The 22,087-nt window shown below is 23.9% G+C and overlaps 3 protein-coding genes and 1 long non-coding RNA gene across 6 annotated transcripts; 2 read left to right on the top strand and 2 right to left on the bottom strand.

Moving 5' to 3' along the window:
* The first annotated feature begins 285 nt into the window (after window positions 1–285).
* Window positions 286–7,371, top strand: LOC107996108 (lysosomal alpha-mannosidase). 2 transcript variants are annotated; one of them, XM_017054004.3, is made up of 17 exons: window positions 286–479; window positions 1,721–1,823; window positions 1,924–2,005; window positions 2,192–2,377; window positions 2,540–2,745; window positions 2,826–2,962; window positions 3,918–4,051; window positions 4,271–4,484; window positions 4,573–4,769; window positions 4,854–5,050; window positions 5,188–5,381; window positions 5,587–5,800; window positions 5,883–6,000; window positions 6,117–6,393; window positions 6,453–6,695; window positions 6,806–6,955; window positions 7,041–7,371. In XM_017054004.3, exons 1-17 carry the CDS (start codon window positions 378–380, stop codon window positions 7,278–7,280), a joined length of 2,994 nt encoding a protein of 997 aa, XP_016909493.1. In that variant the 5' UTR covers window positions 286–377; the 3' UTR covers window positions 7,281–7,371. The 2 variants fall into 2 exon arrangements, with proteins under 2 accessions (XP_016909493.1, XP_016909492.1); XM_017054003.3 differs by lacking the exon at window positions 3,918–4,051 and adding an exon at window positions 3,345–3,478.
* LOC107996111 (uncharacterized) lies at window positions 6,619–8,973 on the bottom strand. The gene is made up of 3 exons (XR_001765727.3): window positions 8,748–8,973; window positions 7,373–8,560; window positions 6,619–7,276 (listed from the first exon to the last, which is right to left on the bottom strand). It is a non-coding gene; the product is annotated as an uncharacterized LOC107996111 (long non-coding RNA).
* On the top strand, window positions 8,341–13,574 carry LOC107996126 (uncharacterized). 2 transcript variants are annotated; one of them, XM_062074034.1, is made up of 7 exons: window positions 9,841–9,989; window positions 10,128–10,171; window positions 10,420–10,960; window positions 11,158–11,943; window positions 12,104–12,541; window positions 12,629–12,691; window positions 12,807–13,574. In XM_062074034.1, the coding sequence occupies exons 3-7, from the start codon at window positions 10,420–10,422 to the stop codon at window positions 13,199–13,201; spliced, it is 2,223 nt and encodes a 740-aa protein (XP_061930018.1). In that variant the 5' UTR covers window positions 9,841–9,989; window positions 10,128–10,171; the 3' UTR covers window positions 13,202–13,574. The 2 variants fall into 2 exon arrangements, with proteins under 2 accessions (XP_028521694.2, XP_061930018.1); XM_028665893.2 differs by lacking the exons at window positions 9,841–9,989; window positions 10,128–10,171 and adding an exon at window positions 8,341–8,473.
* On the bottom strand, window positions 13,169–21,709 carry LOC107996128 (sialin). The gene is made up of 11 exons (XM_017054040.3): window positions 21,360–21,709; window positions 19,735–20,088; window positions 16,447–16,640; window positions 16,200–16,330; window positions 16,014–16,119; window positions 15,611–15,695; window positions 15,319–15,539; window positions 15,080–15,226; window positions 14,851–14,983; window positions 14,530–14,771; window positions 13,169–14,422 (listed from the first exon to the last, which is right to left on the bottom strand). Exons 2-11 carry the CDS (start codon window positions 19,757–19,759, stop codon window positions 14,189–14,191), a joined length of 1,518 nt encoding a protein of 505 aa, XP_016909529.1. The 5' UTR covers window positions 19,760–20,088; window positions 21,360–21,709; the 3' UTR covers window positions 13,169–14,188.
* Between the last annotated feature and the right edge of the window lie 378 nt (window positions 21,710–22,087).

Here is a 22,087-nt window from a genome sequence, read left to right as displayed (position 1 = left end):
AAGTATATATCTAGTAATATACATATATACATAATATTTCTTCATAGAAAAAAATATAAAACAACAAAAATAGCAGAGTTCTCAACCGATTCTGTATGATGTTATTATATGTAATAAATATTATATTATGCACTGCTACAATATTTATTTATCACTTCAGAAATAATGATAATTAAAACATTTTAAATCTACTAAATATTTTTCCTTATTTCATATTGTAAACCGATGAATAAACGATAGTAGTAGACATTATCTTCTTCCAACTTTGACGTAATAATATGATGGCGCGGAGCCGTAACGTAGAGAAACGATATAAGTAGAGGAAGAGTGGGTGATTGTTTCATTAACGACTGAAAGTCTGAAGTGGTGAGTTGATTATGTCGTGGCTCGAATTTTTGTTGATCTCGTTTTTGCTATTCTTTACCCATGGACATGGAGCGAGCATTCCAAGAAGGCAAACACAAGTTTGTGGTTACGAGGTATTCGAAAATTAATTCTTTATTTCAAAACAAGTAATAACTTCAAATCGATTGAATAATAAATTTTTTTATTCACAGTTTTATATCTTACATAAAGATATCGCTGGACCGTATTAATATCAGACTATTTTTTTTTTATTTTTATTTGATCACTTTGAAAATTATTTTAATTAAAACGATCAAATTTATATTTATATAGGCACTAAATATTTAAAGTTATTAAATAAAGTTATTAAATAAAAATAATTTTTTGAATATAAATAATTTAGATAAAATTATATAAAATTCTTAAATTAAATAATATTCTTTGTATGATATGTAAAATTTTTTGTATTATCATTTTTCATTTCATTATTCTTCATCATTCTCATGGATATATTCTTTTTTTCCGGTTAATTAGTATTTTTTAAATAGTAATTTACAATAAATATAATATTAGACGTATAATTAATCACAGTATGTTATATGAAAAACTCGTTCTTAAGACAACATAGAATAATAAATATATAAATAATTAAGTACAATATAATTAATAATACCAATTTAAAAATTGGTATTAATAATAATAATTGGTATTAAAAATAATACAAATTTAAAAATTGAATAATATTTTTATTAAATTTTATTCAATAATAAAATCTTTAAAAAATAAGATTATATAAAATAAGTTATGATAATTTAGTTGATTGATCATGCCAATGATATCATTTAAACTATTTCGTGAATATCAATTAAAAAATAAGTTATTTTTATTTGTATTTACATTTTTGTATATATATTATATATTTATTGACATACATATAATACAATAATTTGTAGAATTATAATCTCTTCTTCATATTTAAATAATTTTTTAATTTTAATTTCTTCAATTTTAAATAAATTTTATATATAATGATTATGAAAAATGATTGAAAAACTAAATAGTTTATATGTTTCAATTTTTTTAGTGAAATATATCTTTCTAAATGCTTTCTTATCTGTCCAGTCTTATTTACATTTCTCAACAGTTTTTAAATTTTAAAAGATATTGAAATGACTCTCCATCATAAATATTTGTTCGTTTATATCTTAATATTATTTAAGATATTACTTATATCTGATTTTTATATTTTAAATCATAACAACAACATGTTACACACTAAAATTAGTCTAGCACCCTTAAATTTTCTAAATAATGTATTAAAAATTGAAATAAAATATTTTTATGGTAAATTCTAGAAAATTTTTTATTATTATAGGCATGTCCTATTACGGATTCAAAAAAACTAAATATTCATTTAGTAGCTCATACTCACGATGATGTTGGTTGGTTGAAAACAGTCGATCAGTATTATTTTGGAAGTAAGTCACACATTATAATTTATTATTATTTTATATATTATATTTATTAAAACAATATTAAATATATATTATTAAATTTTGATTATTTTTTTTTTTAAAGGTCGTTCAAATATTCAAAAAGCAGGTGTACAATACATTCTTGATAGTGTAATTCAAGCGTTGTTGGCGAATCCTGAAAGAAAGTAATTAAAATTTATTTTTATGTTATTTATTATAATGCAACAAAAATATTATATTACAATATTTTCTCAAATAATAATAGTATTAAATTAAACGAAACTAATTTTATAAATTATTCATTACAAATCATTATTGCATTTGTTATTTCATATCACAAGAATTTATAAGACTTATATTTATCTGATCAGATTTATTTACGTGGAAACTGCATTTTTATGGAAATGGTGGTTGCGTCAAAACGAAAAAACCAAGCAAGATGTGCGAGATCTAATAAATCAAGGAAGATTAGAAATTATCGGTGGTGGATGGACTATGAATGATGAGGCAGTTACTCACTATCATTCTCTTATAGATCAATATACTTGGGGATTCAGGTGATAAATTTTCGATTAAATCAATGATAATTTTTCACCAAATTTAAATTCTTTTTATTTGCATTTTCTTATATCATTTTAATTAATTTATACAGATATATGTTTAGGAAAAAAGGTTTAATACATTTTGATCCTAAAATTAATTTTTTTTCATTTTTCCAGACGTCTTAACGATACCTTTGGAAGCTGTGCAAGACCACATATAGGATGGCAGATAGATCCTTTTGGTCATTCCAGAGAACAAGCATCTTTATTTGCACAATTGGGATTCGATGGAATGTTTTTTGGTCGCCTTGATTATCAAGATAAGAGCAAAAGACTCAAAGATAAAACGATGGAATTCATTTGGAAAGGAAGTTCGAATCTAGGTAATGAGTTTCTTAAGAAACTTAAGAAACGCAACTAGTAACAATTATTATTCTTATTATATTAACAATTTGAATTATAGGATCACAAGCAGATTTATTCACAGTTGTATTGTACAATAACTATAGTCCACCACCTGGTTTCTGTTACGATGTCTTGTGCAATGATGAACCAATAAACGATGATCTCGAAAGTCCAGACTATAACGTTGACGAGAGGGTATATATTATTAGTTTTTGAATCATTTTTTGTAAACTAACACTTCATATATAACTGATAACTACATTTTTTAACATCTTAATGTGCAATGTGCAATAAATATTTTTTTGTCACTTGACAAAAAATTTTACAAAAAATGATTTGAAAATTTTTAACAAATATATTCATTGGACTTTGTTTCCTTCCTTTTTATTAATTCTATTAATAGCAGTTTGTTACTACTAATACTAATAATCTCTAGTTTATTATTTCTTAATATCTTTATTGTCCATCAAAATTTATTCTCACAATCAGTTTTAATTTGCTATTTCAATCACGTTTTAAACAATACAATTGATCTTCAAATCTTTTTCGAATGAAATTGATATCTTTTGTATAACAGGTCAATAGATTTTTACAATATGCGGTTCATCAATCTGAAGTATATCGTACAAATAACATCATATTAACAATGGGAGGAGATTTCACTTATCAACAAGCGGAAATGTACTTTTCTAATATGGATATACTAATAAGGTAGTTTTATTTCGTTAAAATCTCTTTGTTTCGTTTATACACGTATAAAAAATATAGGAAGAAAAGGAAGGAAAACGTCCTGTAATTTTAACATTTTCCCAGATAGCATAGAAACATCTTTTTATTAAAAAAAAAAAAATCAATCATTAAATATATTTAAAGATAAAATTATCGAGAATTATTTTCAAAAGTGTTTTTTGTAATTGAGTAAAGTTAAAAGTTATATTGACTATTTGTCAGTAATTTTCACTTTCAATATTATATTCATTAGTATTACTAAATTGCTTCTAATTCTCAAATATATATATATATATTTGTTTACTTTTTATAAATATTATATTATATTTTATAAATATAATTCTAAACAGTATGCTATCTGGGATATATTGGTAAGTAAGATAATATATACGGTATTATATACGGTATATATATACGGCAGGTCGAAAAATTAGTGAAATATGCTCATCTTCAAGCAAATTTCTACAAGACTAATAATGTAATTTTTACAATGGGTGATGATTTTAATTATCAACATGCTGAAATGTGGTTCACTAACTTAGAGAAATTGATCAGGTAAAACATGTAGAATTTCATGTAGAATATTCAAATAATTAACTTAAAAAATATGAGATATTGATATTTTTTTTATATGAATTTAAGTTAATTTTTTACAATTTTTTATTTCCTATTTTCAGCTTTTTTAAATATTAGAATTGAACAAAAAATTTAATCATAAAACCTAATATTTTAAATAGAAAAATTTTTTACACATAATAATTCATATTTATATAGATATGTAAGAGAGAGAAATAGCTCCGACGTGAATATATTTTATTCTACACCATCGTGCTACTTAAAAGCAGTACATGATGCAAAATTGCAATGGACAACGAAAGATGACGATTTCTTTCCCTACGCGAGTGATCCACATTCATATTGGACTGGTTATTTCTCCTCCAGACCAACGATCAAATTCTTCGAAAGAATGGGAAACAATCTTTTGCAAGTAAGAAATCATTTCGTTTGTATTAAAAATTATACCTGCAATTAAAAATAAGAAAAATGAAAATACGATTCTTTCGATGCAATTCTAGATATCCAAGCAACTGTCCGCATTGACTCAATTGAAAAGTTACGAGAAAGAATTAGAATATTTTCGAGAAGCAATGGGAGTGTTGCAACATCATGATGCGGTCTCTGGAACTGAGAAACAATTGGTTGCAGATGATTATGCGCGAATATTATATAATGGCATGAAACAAGGAACAAACATTGCTTACAAAGCCTTAAGGTATTATATTTTGAAATTTTTTTTAATTTTTAATCGAAATTTATTATTATAATTTTCATTTTATTATTATTTCTTATTTCATAGAAAATGGATGTTAAAAGAAAATTCAGAATTTTTAAAAGAACATATATACTCTTGCATGCAATTGAACATAAGCTCGTGTACGTACACGGAAGGCAACGATTTCATTTTAGCGATTTATAATCCTTTGAGTCAAAATGTCGTATCCCCTATCCGCATTCCTGTTCAAGAAAATGCATACAAAGTTATAGATTTCTCAGGTAATCAAAATGGATGATTAATTTTAATATTAATAATTTAAAATATGAAATTGAAATAGAAAAAAAATTTCTTATTTCCTTATTTCATTAACGTGAAAGGTATTAATATGTTAATCGATATATAACTTTCTTTCAAGATGGAGAAGAAATGATTTCACAATTAGTTCCTATTCCTAATTCCGTGCATGCAATACCGGGAAGAAAGAGTAATGCTACGTATGAACTTGTATTTCTCGCATCATTGCCACCTTTGGGTTATAAGTCTTATATTATCAAAAGAACAGGAAGTGCAAAACAAGAAGCTATAGAGGAAATCTCTATTGGTAACAAGGTATACGATTATAAAATTTATTATTAATAGAAAAATCATCTTTTGAAAATTAGGATCTGCAAATTAGAAATTTATATCTTAAAAATTATTTCAAAATTTACAAATAATTAGAAATTAAATTTAGAAATTACAAATAATAATCCATTTTAATTTTACAAATTATACAAAATGTGTAAATATATTAATAATGTATAAATTATTTCAGTTTTATAATATATCAGTGAACCAGTATGGTCATATTGTAGTCGAATGGAAGAAAGAAAAAAACATGAGACTGACTCAATCGTTCCATTATTACGAAGGAATGGAAGGAAACAATGAGGAATTTAAAAATAGATCTTCTGGCGCATATATATTCAGACCCAGAAGCATGTTTGTTAAAAATTTCATAACACCTAATACTTACAAAGTATATAAAGGTAATTAATTCTTTAATGAAAGATACATCAAAGATACAGGAAAATTATCAAATTATATTAATAAATTTGATTCATTTTATAGGTCCATTGGTAGAGGAAATTCATCAATATGTCAATAATTGGGTATCTCAGGTAATTAGAGTTTACAATGGAATGGATTATGTTGAATTCGATTGGCTCGTTGGACCAATACCCATCAAGTAAGTGGATCAAATATACAAATTTTTATATCTTAGAAATAGTAGAGTAATTCAAACGAAGTGTTATAAATTATTTACACAATGAAATGAAATAAATACTTATGAAATTATTTTAGGGATATGATTGGCAAAGAGATAATAACGAGATACTATAGCAATTTGAATTCTTCTGGAGAATTTTACACTGATAGTAACGGTCGAGAAATGTTGAAACGAAAAAGAGATTATCGACCAACGTGGAAAGTAAAGCTGCAAGAAGAAGTGTCTGGGAATTATTATCCCATTACTTCAAAAATTTCATTGAAAGATGAAGAAAGACGTCTCAAACTTAGTTTATTAACGGATCGAGCGCAAGGAGGAACTAGTATGAAAGATGGAGAGATTGAAATGATGGTAAGATTAATTGTGTTATATACCAAAAGGGAAAAAGTAAATATATCCATATATTATAGGTTCATAGAAGACTTCTCAAAGATGATGCATTCGGTGTAGGAGAAGCTCTCAATGAATCTGCATATGGTGAAGGTTTAGTGGTTAGAGGTTCTCATTATATTATGGGTGGTAGTATAAAAAATTTGGATGAACTTGCGATAAAAGAAAAAACTTTGGCGCTTCAACTGTTGCTTCGTCCATGGCCTTTTATTATATCTAATGAAAGTAATTTTTCAACGTATGCACAATATGCTGCCTTGCAAGTAAGTGGTATTTACCAAGTAAATGATATTTAAGTACAGAAGTATAAATCATAAACGTATTAAAAATCGTCAGAGAAATAGAAACAAGTTAGAATTTTTATTGCTTCTAGAATATAGGTCTTGCCAAAGCGTTGCCACCAAATGTTCACATTTTAACTTTGGAACCGTGGAAAGAAGATTCTCTTCTACTAAGATTAGAACATATTTTCGAAATAGATGAAACTGAGAATTTATCGAAACCTGTAACAGTTAATATACAAGTATGTTTCGAATTATCTTTTACAAAATATCCAATGCTGTACATAAAAATATATTAATATTTAATTTATGATTTTGTTACAATAGGATTTGTTTACAACTTTTACGATCGTATCCGTTAAGGAGACTACATTAGGTGGTAATCAATGGTTCAAGGATATGAATCGTTTGAAATGGAATGCTGAGACGAATGATATTCTTCAATTGGAAGAAGAATATCAGCCCGTAGAAATTAAAGACGGTGTCATAAATATAATTTTGAAACCAATGGAAATACGAACATTTGTCCTTAAAATAGCACCAAAGCGTCCAAGTAAGATTCTCTAAATTGAAAAAAAACAATTTATTTTCATTAAAAATTATGTTTATTGTATTTGATATATATATATGATAATAAATTTATTGTTATTGTTTATTACTACTTCTCTCCTCGATACAATCTCAGCCTTTTACGGAACGACTGTTGAATTTATTTGAATAGTTTAATCTTTGCTCCAATTTTCTTACACTTGTCTATAATTCGCATCTGCAGAATATTCTCGTCGTACACCGACGTTTTGTACACCAAAGTTTTCAAGTAATCCCACACTGATCCAATGAATTCAAATCAGGAGACCGACCTATCGGGATATTTTTCGTTCAAATATTGCGTGGCATCAAAGCCGAAATGGATCGATGATTCGTCGTGCATAAACCACATGTCTCTTCTCACGTATAAATTCACATCTTTCAACAATTATAGTAGACAGTTTTCAAAAATTCCAAGTAAATCTCTCTCGTAAGACAAAAGAAGACCGGTAAAAAGAACGAGCCTATCAACTTATTGTCCAATACTTCCAACCATACGTTCATACTAAATTCCCTTTGATATTTATTTTGCACTACGCAATGTGGATTTTCCTCCATTCACGTGTGTTTGCTGCGCGCGTGAAAATTCCAGATCGCGTGAATATCGCTTCATCGGTGAATAAAATGCGATTCGTGAGAATGGAATTGGTTGCACATCCGTTGCATCAAGATTGAAAAGATCAAACTTTGGGAAAAATATTTATATGTTAATTCTTATACATATTGCCAATGATGCAGTTTATTAACGTCATGGCTGTAAACATTCTATCATACGCTGGAACGTTTTCTCGTTCGGTACTCTCCGTGTTAGAAAATACTGTGTATATTTTTCTTCTTGTATCTTTTTTTGTATCGTATGTTTGAATTATATCCGTCATTTCTTTTCGTAGCAAAATATGTTTTCCTTCAAAGCGAAACATGATATTTGGAATTATTTGGAAGATATAATACAATTTATCATGAATATTATTCCATTTTTTCGATAAATTGATCCTCGATTCATTACACTGAGTGGAATTGTTTTGTACAATTTCACGTTGCGATAAAGTGAAGAAGTAAAGTTGAAGTGTTGTAGATAAAATGTACTGTGTTTACTATTTTCGCTTTGTTCGCTGTTCGCGGATATTGAAGCGAGAAACATTAAAGTGAGTGGAATAGAAGCGATTGTTAACGTAAGTCGATTGAATTGTGTTAAATGAGCTGATACATTGACCTCATGATATTCAAATTATGTTTTTCTTCGTTGAAAATACTTACATCTGAAAGAAAAAGTATAATGTGTTTAAAATTGATAAGATTATTTATGTAGTATTAATAAAATAGAAATATTGGATAATGTGACAATATAATTAATTATATGTAAAATGATAAAAGTATAACTAATCGATTCGAAAAATTATTGTTGAAATTATTGTAAAAAATTCTATTTGAATAAACGGTACTTACTCTGTATTTCACGTTCGGCCAAATGCATACGCAACGTAAGGTCGCATATAGGCAACCTTAACATAAAATTACACTGTATTATAGAACTTCTCATATTCGAATTAATACAGTGACAAAAATTTTCCAATAGTTGAACTTTCGGATAATAAAATAATAAATAATATTCCTGAATATTAGAAATAAGAATTGTTCCTTGAGAGTAGAAGAAATCCTTTTATTATTTTTCTATTATTCTTAAACATTCGATTTAAAATAAGATTATAACTGAAATTATAAATAACAGAAAGAACAAATATTCTGTTACAAAGTACATTTACAAGAAGTTTCTGCATTTTACATTATATTTACATAAATTATTATGAAATAAATAAAGATGATGATTTTGCTACGTATATTTTTTTAATTGTTAACAAATAAAAATAAAATTCTTATCCTACAATTATTTTTAACAAATATTTTAACAAAAATATTAAAATTTGTTAAAAATAAAAAGAATATTTGCTCAAATTATTTACAATTTACAACGGTATTATAATTTATAAATTAACATAATATTATTATAATTAATATATTGTAGATTACATTTTCAAAGATAAAATTAAATTTTTTCTAAAATACTAATTACAATAAGTATTTTTTTCAAATATTTAAAAAAAATGTATAAATTTTGTAAGATAATTTTGTAAGTAAGTATAAGTATAAAAGAGTAAGTAGTAAGAAAAGGACAGAGATAGAATAAAAATATGAAAATCAGCGCCATCTTCAGAGTGCCGTAAATGAAACTCATATAGAAAGGATAGAAAATAATAAGAAAAGGATAGAGATAGATAAGAATTGACTATTACCGTCATCTTTTGAAAATTAAAAACATCTCTTCAAAAATAGGTAATGTAGAATAGTGATGCTAGTCGATAATTCCTATTTTTTATTATCCAGTCTTTAAAAAAGTATCTTTATCACTCCATAGATGACGCTGACGGTCAATTCTTTCCTTATTTTATCCTTTTTATATGAATTTCATTTACGGCACTCCAGAGATGGCGCTGATTCCCATATTTTTATCTTATCTCTATCCTTCTTTTACTATTTTCTTTCTCTTTCTATACAAAGTAATCATAAATAAAGTGGAAAATATTGTTCAAAGAAAAGATATTATTAATCGTATTGATTTGGCGGGAAAAATCTGAAAAATCTTGTATATTATTTGAAGTTAGATATCATTCTTTTGACGTCATAGAACCTGTAACCTTTTATTATGTAAAATTCTATCAACAAAATTTCCAAATAAATTATTAAATTTTTTGAAAGTTCTTGTAAGAAATCTGAGATGACATCTCAGAATAATAAATATATTTTTTCATTAATACCAAATTATATTAGTAGAAACATTACGTACAATAATTTATATTTAATTACTTATCATAGTAAGTTAACAAAATATTACCAAAATTATAAAATTAATCATTTATTTGCATTATGAAAGAAACTAAAAGATTTCTCTTATTATCGACAATTAGATATTTTTAGTACATTAAACATAATATTGTTATAGTATTATGTATAATATTGTATTTTTTTTAAATATTCATAAGATAATAATATATCGATGAATGTCTTCAAAATATTTGCTATACATTGTATTTATATATTATTCATATATTATTATTATTAGATGACGTCAGAAGATGATGCTTGGATTCAAACTCTTATCACGGTAACTCCAGAAGAGGATGCAACATTAAGAAAAATTGCTGATACAACGATAGTATCATCAACACCGGATGTAAACTTAGTCCTTGATCCTGATGAAATCGTATTGAGACGACCGCTTAGACAATTTGTAGATACTAAAGAAGCAAAAGATGAGGAACCAGAAGAGCCAGAAGACTTAGAACAGCCAGAAGAGCTAGAACAGGCAGAAGAGCTAGAACAGGCAGAAGAGCTAGAACAAGCAGAAGAGCTAGAACAACCAGAAGAGCTAGAACAGCCAGAAGAGCTAGAACAGCCAGAAGAGCTAGAACAGCCAGAAGAGCTAGAACAGCCAGAAAAGACAGAACAACCAGAAGAAAAACCCAAAGAAGATGCAGAAGTTCAAACATATTTACAGGGAATACCAGTCGTACATATTTCTATTGAATACCGAGATGAAGCCTCACAAACGATGTATATGCATCCACCATACCCACCTTTACAATATTTTAGAGATATCATGAGTATGTGATTTGTCATTCTTTATTATTCATATCTTTTTTTTTATAAAAATATGATACATATCTGATCACACATATCTTTTTTTTTATAAGAATATGAAGTAATAAAATTAATTGCTTCGTAACATTTTTAGGATCTTTAGACATTAAAAATATAGACAGATACATTTCTAATTTCTATTAAAATATATATTATATAGCATCTATGAAAGAGGGTCCCATGCCCGATTTAAAGAGGAGCAACGTAGCTGCAACTATTATTAGCTTCCATCCCGAAACACCGCAAGATGTTGTGATCGATCAACTATCCGCAGACGTCACGGACGAAGAACGTGAAGAATTCGTTTCTAAACTTAGCGACGAAGAAGAAAGAGACATGGATATCACTGAAATATTACATTTTATATTAATACGTGTATTTTGGATAGATGATCCGACCAGTCAAATACAAGCTGAGACTGCGGATAAAACTGTGCAAACTTATATTAAATATAATAATCGCACGAAAATCTTCGTCATAGATAATCAAGTACAAACTGATTTGAGTTGCGAACCGAAAGAATCTAATACGATGCTTTTATCGGATTATTGGGAAACAAAAAATATGATATTGAATTACTTGGAAGATTGTATTAATAAAGGAATTGAAGTTAGAATTATAGTAGATGATATAATAGATGAAATTATCGATAAATGTGCCGAAAGAATTAGATATCCCATGAAAGAACAAAGCATACAAACTATAGCTACATACAAATTAGACAAAACAGAAAAAGATGTATTGAAAAAATTAAAACTCGATATGATTGTAGATCCTTTAGAAGCATCGATTATTGTCCTACCTTTGATAGATGATTTGTTGCAGATAGTTTGCGTTAATGTATCTAAAAATGCCGCTAAAAATGTTAAGATCATTTTAAATAGAATTCTACAACGAACGACAAATATAATAACAAAACTTATGGAACTAGAAAAACAAGCACAGCGTTAGTATCAATATACATTAAAATATTACGTTATTAAAATATCATTAAATTAAAAATTTCATATTCATTCTTTTACAGATTATTTTGCATTAAAATAAGATATAAGATTTAATCAAGTATTTAATTCATTACCTAACAATAACATTTTTATATATTTTAGGCAAGCCAATAGATCAAGTATTAGCTAAAAGAAAGAAGAAAATTCTTGAATTGTTGTCGAAGAAAGAAACAGAAACAATTGCTACACAAACGAGTATAGCAGCAATTTCTGAAGTCAAAAAAATTATAAAATCGAAAGAAGTTTTATGTTCCGTCTGTAGAAGACAGTCAATGTGTCAATATTGTACGAATAGTCAAAAAATTGAAGGTGCTCCACAAGAAGAGTTTAAGATTCTTCGAACGCAAGATATATTGCTAGCATATAAACCCTGTTATATTATGACCAAAATATCCCAAGAAGACGAAAGCCTTGAAATCACTTGTCCAGAAAAAAGTTTGAAATCTTCTTCAAAACTTCAAGTTTCTTCCTCGATGGATACAAAAGAATCTCGTCATACAATTTGTGTATTTTTACAATCTGGTAAACTTGAACCTCGAGGTAAATATATTTAATGAAAGAAATTTTGTATTTATTGTAATTATTGCTTATTATTTACTTTTTTATTTATTTTTTATTATTTTTCAGAATCATTTAACGAATGGTCTTACGTAACTGAAGCTACGATAATGAAACCATGTTCCATAAAAGGTAAAATTATTATTATTTATATATAATATATACATTTTTATATATAATATAACATGAATTTATTATTAAACATATTATTAAATAATAAATATATATATTAAATTATATTTTATAGAATCCACGAATAGTTCAAGTCAAACAACTGTAAGTTCGCTAGATCCATCATTTCAGCCAGTTTTGTGTAGCACCCATAGTACATTAACTTCCCAAGCAGCAAATGCTTTGCAAATATTAAAAAATACATTTTGTACCCGAGAAACTTGTATTATTTCTTCGCAACAAACTTCGCTTATGGAGAATGAAAAAGTTTATAGTTGCAGTAAATCAAGTTGCAATGCATGTTTAACTATAAATAACACAAGCTGTACACAACAAACGTGTAAAGCTTTCTCAAAATTACATTTACCTAATACAAATACGTGTAACATTCAATGTCCTATGAAATCACATGGAGATGGTTTTAAAATTATTCCTATACATCTTTCTAAAGATTCTTCTATTTGCAATTAATATACAAATTAAAATATTATTTTACATATATTTGTAATTATAATTAAATGTATACGTTACAATAATTAATACATTCTTAAGATATTTATTTGACAGAAATAAATGCATATACACTGTTTAAGTATTCTCAGCCAAGCTATCTATGTGTCGTAAACATAAACATTCATATTATATAATACATTCGTGATATTACATTCATTTATTATATACGCCTCGCATAAAAATAATTATATAAATTATATACATACATAATTATATTTCGTACATAATTCTTAAATTAATTACAATGAAACATGTATAAAAATATATTTATGAAATTTCTCTCATATTGTAGTTTATAAAGCTTATGTAAATAAAACATTATAAAAATATATATACTATTGCTCATGTCATATCCATATAAAGTTCATACATTTCTTCTTATTGACATTTTCATCATAAATTTTATTTGATTTATTTTTATAAAAGTACGTATTTGTGCTTTTATCAATATATTCATAATACATGTGATACATGAAATGGTTTTAATATAAATATGTACTTTTAAATTGAAATTCTTAATTATTTAAATCATAAAAAATAACTTAATATTATTTTATTTTTATATAATTTATAAGTAAAAACTTGCACATAATTAACGAAAATACACACAGAGTGTTGATACATTAAATTATATATTATTTTTAAGACTTATAAGTATCTAGTTATAAATATCTAATACTTATAATAAGTATTTTTAATTTGAGGTCATTGCTAAATAAAACGAGTATTTTAAAAAATGTTAACAATTAAAAATATTGATTGAAAAATTTACAGATAAAAAACAAAAATATATTGATGACTAATAATTGTTTCTTATATTTTTTTTAAAAAAAATAATATTCATATCATTTATAAAATGATTTGAAAATTTTCATATTATAAGATTAAATGCGTTAATACAAATAGTATAGAAAATTTAATGTTAAGTTATATAAATGCAATTTTTTAATTAACATTTGCTGCTTTATATTCGTCATCTTCTTCTTCTGACTGTAATTCTTTAATGGCCACTGCAGTCATTTGTGTGGTTTCTTCCTCAGAAAATGTCGATATTTTTTGTTGATTTAAATTATTCCATGATTGAATTTCTGCTGATCCAAAGAACCAGAAGAGTATTGTTGCAGATATAAATACTGCTGTTGAGATCCAGAACATAACACGCCATTCTTCTACTCCATTCTACAAAAAAATAACAATAAATGTTTTTAACTAATTCATTTATAAGAGAACATTTAATTTTTTATAAGAGAACAGTATAAATTTTATATAATTAATTTTATACATACTCTTTCATTTGTCAAAGCACCAATAATTGCTGGAATAATAAATCCAGGAAAACTACCAAAAGTATTCATGATTCCATATAAAGAGCCAGCATAATTGGGTGCAAGATCTTGATGATTTTGTAAATTAGTTTGACATGCAGCTCCATTAAAACTTAGTGCTACTATTAGCATAACAATTGCAGTTATTGCATCACAACCAACATATGTCATTACAATCAAAGCTAATGCTGGACCCATATGTGCTATAAAAATAGATTTATTTTCATTCATCATTTCATCAAATAAAATTTATTCAATCAATTATCATTCAAATTTACTTACAAAAAAGCATAAATATCTTTCTAATCCATCCTAAAGTAAGAATTTTTTTTTTTCGAACATAATCACCAGCTGCAGCAAATAATACTCCAGCACCAAGTCTTGCTATGTAAGGTAATCCTGTAATCGATCCTCCCTAAATGTAATTAGATAAAATTTAGCTTGTTTCAGTTGAAAACAATTTCAATTATCTATAAATTAATAATAATAATAATAAATTAAATAATATTACCGATTTCATATCAAAACCAAGAACTTCTAAAGTATATTTTGGTCCATTAGTAGCAATGAAATATATACCCCACATATTTGCAAAATGAGCCCATAGCAAAACTAAAAATGGTATTGATGTAGCAACAGCTTTGACTGGTAGTTTCACCTAGTTTTATATTAATATTTAATAATGCTAGTATTGTATAAAAGAATATATAATTTATTTCATAAACTTAAAATATAAAAATTTATACTTACTTTCTGTTTAGAAACACTCGTACCTATTTGTTCTTTAATAAAAACTTTTTCATTTTCTGTGATTCCTGGATGAAGATCAGGTGTATCATATATAAGAAATACCCATAAAGCATAAAAAATCAATATAAGTCCACTTGTAACATAATATGCAGCTTTCCAACCAAAAGCACTGATTATTTGACCACATAATGTAAATGTTACTACAGTTCCAAAAGGACCACCTAAAACAAAAAATATTTTGTTATTTTGATATAATATAATTTTATATTTAATTTTTATTAAATATAAATACCTTGCATTGTCCATACAAATATACCTTTCTCACTAGGAGGAACCCATCTGGCAATCATTGCATGAAGAGCAGGATAAATAGCTGCCTATTAATTTAATAAATTTATTAATTAATTCTTTTTTATAATAAATATTTCGTTATTTTGTTATTAAATATAATTAATAGAAATACATAAAAAATTTTTATAGATATGTTTTCTTATAGTGAATATTCATACATAAAAAAAATATGTTTAAAATTTTCAAAATTCAAAATCGAGGATAAAAATATGAAAAATATTTTTATATTCAAAATTTTATATATATTTTTATTAAAATATTTTATTAAAACTATTTTATTCAGTGGAAAGTTTAAATAATGAAAAAAATAATTGATATAATGATAAATAATTGAGCAAACTTACTCCAAAAAAGCCCATCAAAAAACGAAGAACAAATACTAAACCATAATGAATATCAGAAACCCAAGGCATCAAAAGATTTAATACTGCAGGTATTAGTGTTGCAAATCTATATTACACAAAAAATACATGTAAATAAATAATGTATAAAATTTAATACAAAATAACGAAAAAAGTATTATAACTTACGCTACTACTCTAGAACCTCCATACTTTTCTGCTAAAAGACCAGCAGGTATACTTGCTGGAAGAACTCCATAAAAATAACCAGAAAGTAAAAAACCTTGTATATGTTGATTCCATTCAAATCGTTCGCCATACTGTAATATGAAAATATAAATTTTTGAAGAAATTGCGGATTTCTTGAATATAAATAAATACAAATAAATATTATATATATAATATAGTATTATATACAATTAAAAAAAAATCTTACATCTTTAAGTTCAATAGTTTTATTCGTAGTATTACTGATAATAGTAGCAGAACATGCTGGACCATTTCCTCCACTTTTACTAGTTGTATTTACCATAGCAACGATTATAATTGACAAATTAGTGCGAATCATATATGAAAACATACACGCTAAGAACATCATGGCACCTAAAATTGCTCTTCTTGGTATTCGTTCTGGAATATGTACGTGCATATTTAATTTATTATTAATAAATAGAAAAGTTTAATTTAATTTCATCTTACTTAAATGTTATATAGTTACATATTCATATTATACTATATAAGAATATATGGATATTTTTAAATTTTAAATAATATATATTTCGAAAAATTTCAAAAAATTTTCAACTTTCGTTTCAATTGTAAAATAAATTTAATAATATTAATAATATTAAATTAATATTATTTTAATTATATATATTTAATAAAATTTAGTTATTTTTAATAGTTTTTTATTATGAAACTTATGATTTATTTCATCTGTATTATTTAACAATATTTATAAACATTATGAACAATATTCTATATGAACAATAATAATTGTATTCAATTAAATGAGATCAAATTCCCAGAAAAATTTTATTATATAAATAAGTAAAAAACCGGAAAAATAACGGTAATTATTTTTGTCTTCGTCATTCAATTGTGTCAAGATAATATTAACAATATTAAGTTTCATATATTTAAATTAAATATCTTCCAAGTTATGATCATTTTTTTTTTAGATTGATAATTTTAATAAAATTTATAGTTAAGTTTCAATGAAATAAAAAAAAGTTTAGTACATTTCTTAGAAAAATGCATACATGCATTTGTCTACAATTAAAGTTCCATTTATAAAACATAGATTGATTATTCGATCATTCACGATGTCATATTATATGTTGGCATTGGTCTCAACTCGTCGAAGGTGATGTAAACATTTTACAAACGTGCAATAACGCACGTTCTATCTATTTACGAACCATAAAATTAAGTATTACTTATATGCCCTACATTTTTCAAAAAATAAGTAATAAAAATTATATTTTTAAGTGAATTTTTATTCTTATTTTTAAACTTTTATATTTGAATATAATATATGATTCATAATGGCGAAATCTTGATCTAGGTAAATTAAACTGTGCAAACTAAATATACTATATAAATTCATATATACTAGTCACATGTAATAATCATTCATAACATATAAAATATGATTTCGCTTACAATTAAAGTGTCAAATAGCGCAAAAGTATTGCAGTGATTAAAAATGGATAAAAATAAAAATTAATTATGTTTAGTTATTCATTTATGATCTTTTCATCTTCTTGATTTAATTGAAATGAACTTATATATATATATAATAATTCTGTGAAATGAACGTCACATGTTATCTCTAACATATGATGATATCGCAAATCAACAATGAATCATTAATGAAAAAAATAAAATTTTTATATGTTTTATTATATAATTATATAGTTATTTTCTTGTTTTTTATATTAATTTTTTTGATATTAAAGTTATATAAATTGATAAATAAAAAAATATTTTATAAGAATATTATATATTTATATATAGGAATATTATATAATTATACGATTTATATAATTAATATTATTATAAAAAGAAAATAATTTTTATTAATTGCACACAAAATGTAATAATATAAACTTAATTGAATAGAGAATTTAATAGTATAAATTGTAATGATAAACTAACTAAACTAAACTAGAATATAGTAGAAATTAAATTTAATTGAAATGTCAATGTAATAAATTCGAAATGACATCGGATTAATAAATATAACAAATGAATGTTTACATGATGCCATCAACTTAACAATTCGCTTACAATTTCTAAATATATATTTTAGCTTATATAGCAAAATAGTAGAAGAGATCATCGAAATGTCATACGTTCGAAGAATAAATGGCATTGAACCAATAAATATAGAACTGACTGCTTGTATGATGCCAATAATCAACGTTTAATTCGTTTACATGCAGTTTTTAAGTATTTTAGCTTCTATATAAAACTCTACACATAAATTATTTCTATATTTTATATATATATATACGAATACATAATTGAAATCTATTTCAAGTCCTTTAAATACGATATTATAATATTAAAAATATTTTTATGTATATCTCCAAAACTAAAATCATACGGCATATATAAAAATAATTGCTCATAATATTGATAAATCTCAAAGATATCGAAATTAATATGGAATATGCATTTTTGTATATCATTATTGGTTTTTACATTATTCTTATCGTTATATGTTAAAATGAAATATTAAAATTGTACGAGAAGGAATTTATTTTATTATAAGCTATAACAATAGAATATTAATGTGTATATTTATATCTCTGCATATAATAATATCTAATTGAAAAGTTAATTTTCGTATTTAACTTTCAATAAATTTCAGTTAAACTAGCACTTATGAATTTATTACGAATAAGTTATAATGTCTCTTCTGTTTTTAAGAGTAATATTATTATAGATAAAACTTGAAGGAAATATGTAAGACATACATATGCATATATTTACAGGTTATATCATATGACTAAAATATGTGCATAATCTATTTCCGATATTTATACTTGAAATATATATATATTTACAAAAAATTCCACTAAAATGAATCACATGAAAGTGTAAAAAATATATAAATAATTAAAAAATTACTAAATAGAAACGAAAATTCTAATATACAATTCTATATACAAAATTAATATTTATTTAATTCTAATTTTATAAGGTTATAACTATTGTTTCATTTATTAAACTAGCATGTATTGCATAATAATTGGTCAATTTTAACGATCGATATATGATAAATTAATGATAATTTATTTTATTATAAAAATATATTTATGGATTATTATTATTATTACTATTTTGATCAGAATATAATAAATTTTAGACAAATATAAAAATTTAATTTGCATTTTCTGAAAAATAAATAAAATTCTATAAAGATATATAAAAAAATTTAATTTTTTTTTCAAAATTCAGTCTGATTTTAATCACTAAAGTAATTGTATTTATGTATAAATATATTTTTATCAATGCAAGAGATAAGAAATATATATTTTTTAACATATATTAAATATCGTATTGCATTTTTCAAATTACTAAATATAAAGATATAATAATAATTATTAATTATTATTAAAAAATATTTATTAATAAATTAGAAATTAATAAATCGAAAAAATCAAAAAATAGAAAAAATAAGCATTTAAACATTTTAAAATTGCAAAATACTTACCATTAAATTTCCGGAAGAGAGACATTTTATTGCTTATGTATTGATCAGTTATGTATTATATTGATCAGTTATATGGGAGCGCCAGATCGATATTTTAAGTTTTTTAAATTAGAAACAGTATTTATATATAAAATTGATTGCTATTAATAATATTTTTAATCGGTAACTGATAATATTTTAGTTTAGTTAATTTAAATAATATCTCAGAATATATAACATCACTGTTAATTAAGATAAATTAAATAAATTGTTTATTAATATTATGTCATTCTTTCATAAATTCGAAATGCGAAATAACCGTAATAGATATTTTTTATCTGGTTGACTTCAAAATCATGTATTTTCCTGAAGACGCTGAAAAAAGATACCACATTATCGCTATATCTGAATTCTATATTTAATACGCAATAATAGAATTACACAAAATTTTATAATAACGCAAGTTTTATAATTATATACATATAAAATAAAAAAAATGACAACAATATATGAATATATCATTATCAGATCTGTTATCTATAATATTCTAATTTCTTGTAATCTAAAATTAACATCGTAACGTATTTTTATATTTATACTTATAAAAAAATTTTATCATTTCTATATTATTGTTAATATCATTCTTATAATATTTAAATAATATATTTCATATGAATTTATTACATATTATACATACTATTAAATGTATATATAAATTAATAAAATTTATTTATTTAATTTTTTTTATTTAATTAAATATAATATAAAAATTAAATTACATGATAAAAGAAATACTTGAATAATAAAGAATATATTTTATTATATTGATTTTTAATCATTTTTTAATTTTAAAATTACATTATAATTATATATATAGAAACAAAAAATAAAAATAATATATGAAATATATTATTGAAAACAATATTAAAAGTTAAAAGTTCTAAAATTAAATTACTGGATTCGACTTTTAATGAAACCTTAATATTATAAATAAATTATAAATAATATGTTGTAAAAATTTAATTTTTTTAATTTAAAGAAAATTAATAAATCTTTGAATTAAAGTTTATTTGTAGTCAAATTACTTATCAAATCTAATTAATATTAATCAAATATATTATCTTATTTTAAATTGTAAGGAAAAATTCATTAAATTTAATGAAATAATTTTTTTTCTTTGTGCAAAAAATTTTATGCAAAAATATTTTCGTATTATTACGATTAAATAATATATATCGAGGAATAAAAATATTAATCACAATATAATTATATATATATTTTTATAATTAAATAGTTAAAATAATTTAATTCTTGGAAAGAATTAAAAAGAAAAGAATATTATATATTAAAACATGATTCAGCAAAAGTTCTTTCTTCAAAATTAATATAATTATACTTTGTTTTTTAGTTTTAATTGTAAAAATGTAAGTGTTGAATTATAATCAAAATAAAATTAAAATATTAATATATTTAATATATTAATATAAATATTAATATATTAATATAATATATTAATAAAAATTTATATAATATTTTATATATTTCCGTTATTTAATAAATTCATATATTAATGTACATCGAATAATTTTAATATGAATTACTAAAAAAAAAAAGAACAAGAATGTATTTATAAACTATATACTTACATCATTCCTTTCATTTATTGCATGATGTTCAATGAGACTAACCTATTTCCATGTATCTTTTTCAAGATTTAAGATTGTAGAACAAAGAATAATATCCCGCCAATTTGTCGATCAGTATTCAGAAAAATTATCCTTTTACAATATAGATTTTATATTAAAATAAAAAATTAAACACTTTTTTACACATCCATATAACGAATTTTGCACAAAATATAATAGAATTATTTATTATTAATAACACTAAATCACAATAAAACGCAATATTGTAGAACGATCAAATTATTATACATAAACCACAAGTGTTACGACAAACGACAAACGTGACTGAAACTTAGTCACTGAACGGCGCTACCTTTTTTTAGTTTTCAATTCGCGCTTCTTTTCCCCTACCTAATCACCTGTTGAATGTATGAGTATATACTTACATGTATCTATACAAATAAATGAAATACATTTAACGGATAAAGATAACCATTCTTTTATTAAATGTTCGCACCATTTCCATATATCTACATATTGTCCAACGTACGTAATCGTAAATCAATGTCAATTAATAAATATTGTTAAATTATGTAGATTAAAAAAATAAATTTAATATCAATCAATGATATTTTACCATCATATTTATATATATATTTTTTTAGAATTCTATTATCAATTATAAATAAAAACAAAATTATCAATTTTAGAAGAAATGAAAATTACAATTACAGAAATTGAATAAAATT

Source organism: Apis cerana, linkage group LG4 (genome assembly GCF_029169275.1).
Source record: "Apis cerana isolate GH-2021 linkage group LG4, AcerK_1.0, whole genome shotgun sequence".
In the NCBI taxonomy this organism is placed as follows: domain Eukaryota; kingdom Metazoa; phylum Arthropoda; class Insecta; order Hymenoptera; family Apidae; genus Apis; species Apis cerana.
This window is presented reverse-complemented; position numbering and strand designations above follow the sequence as displayed.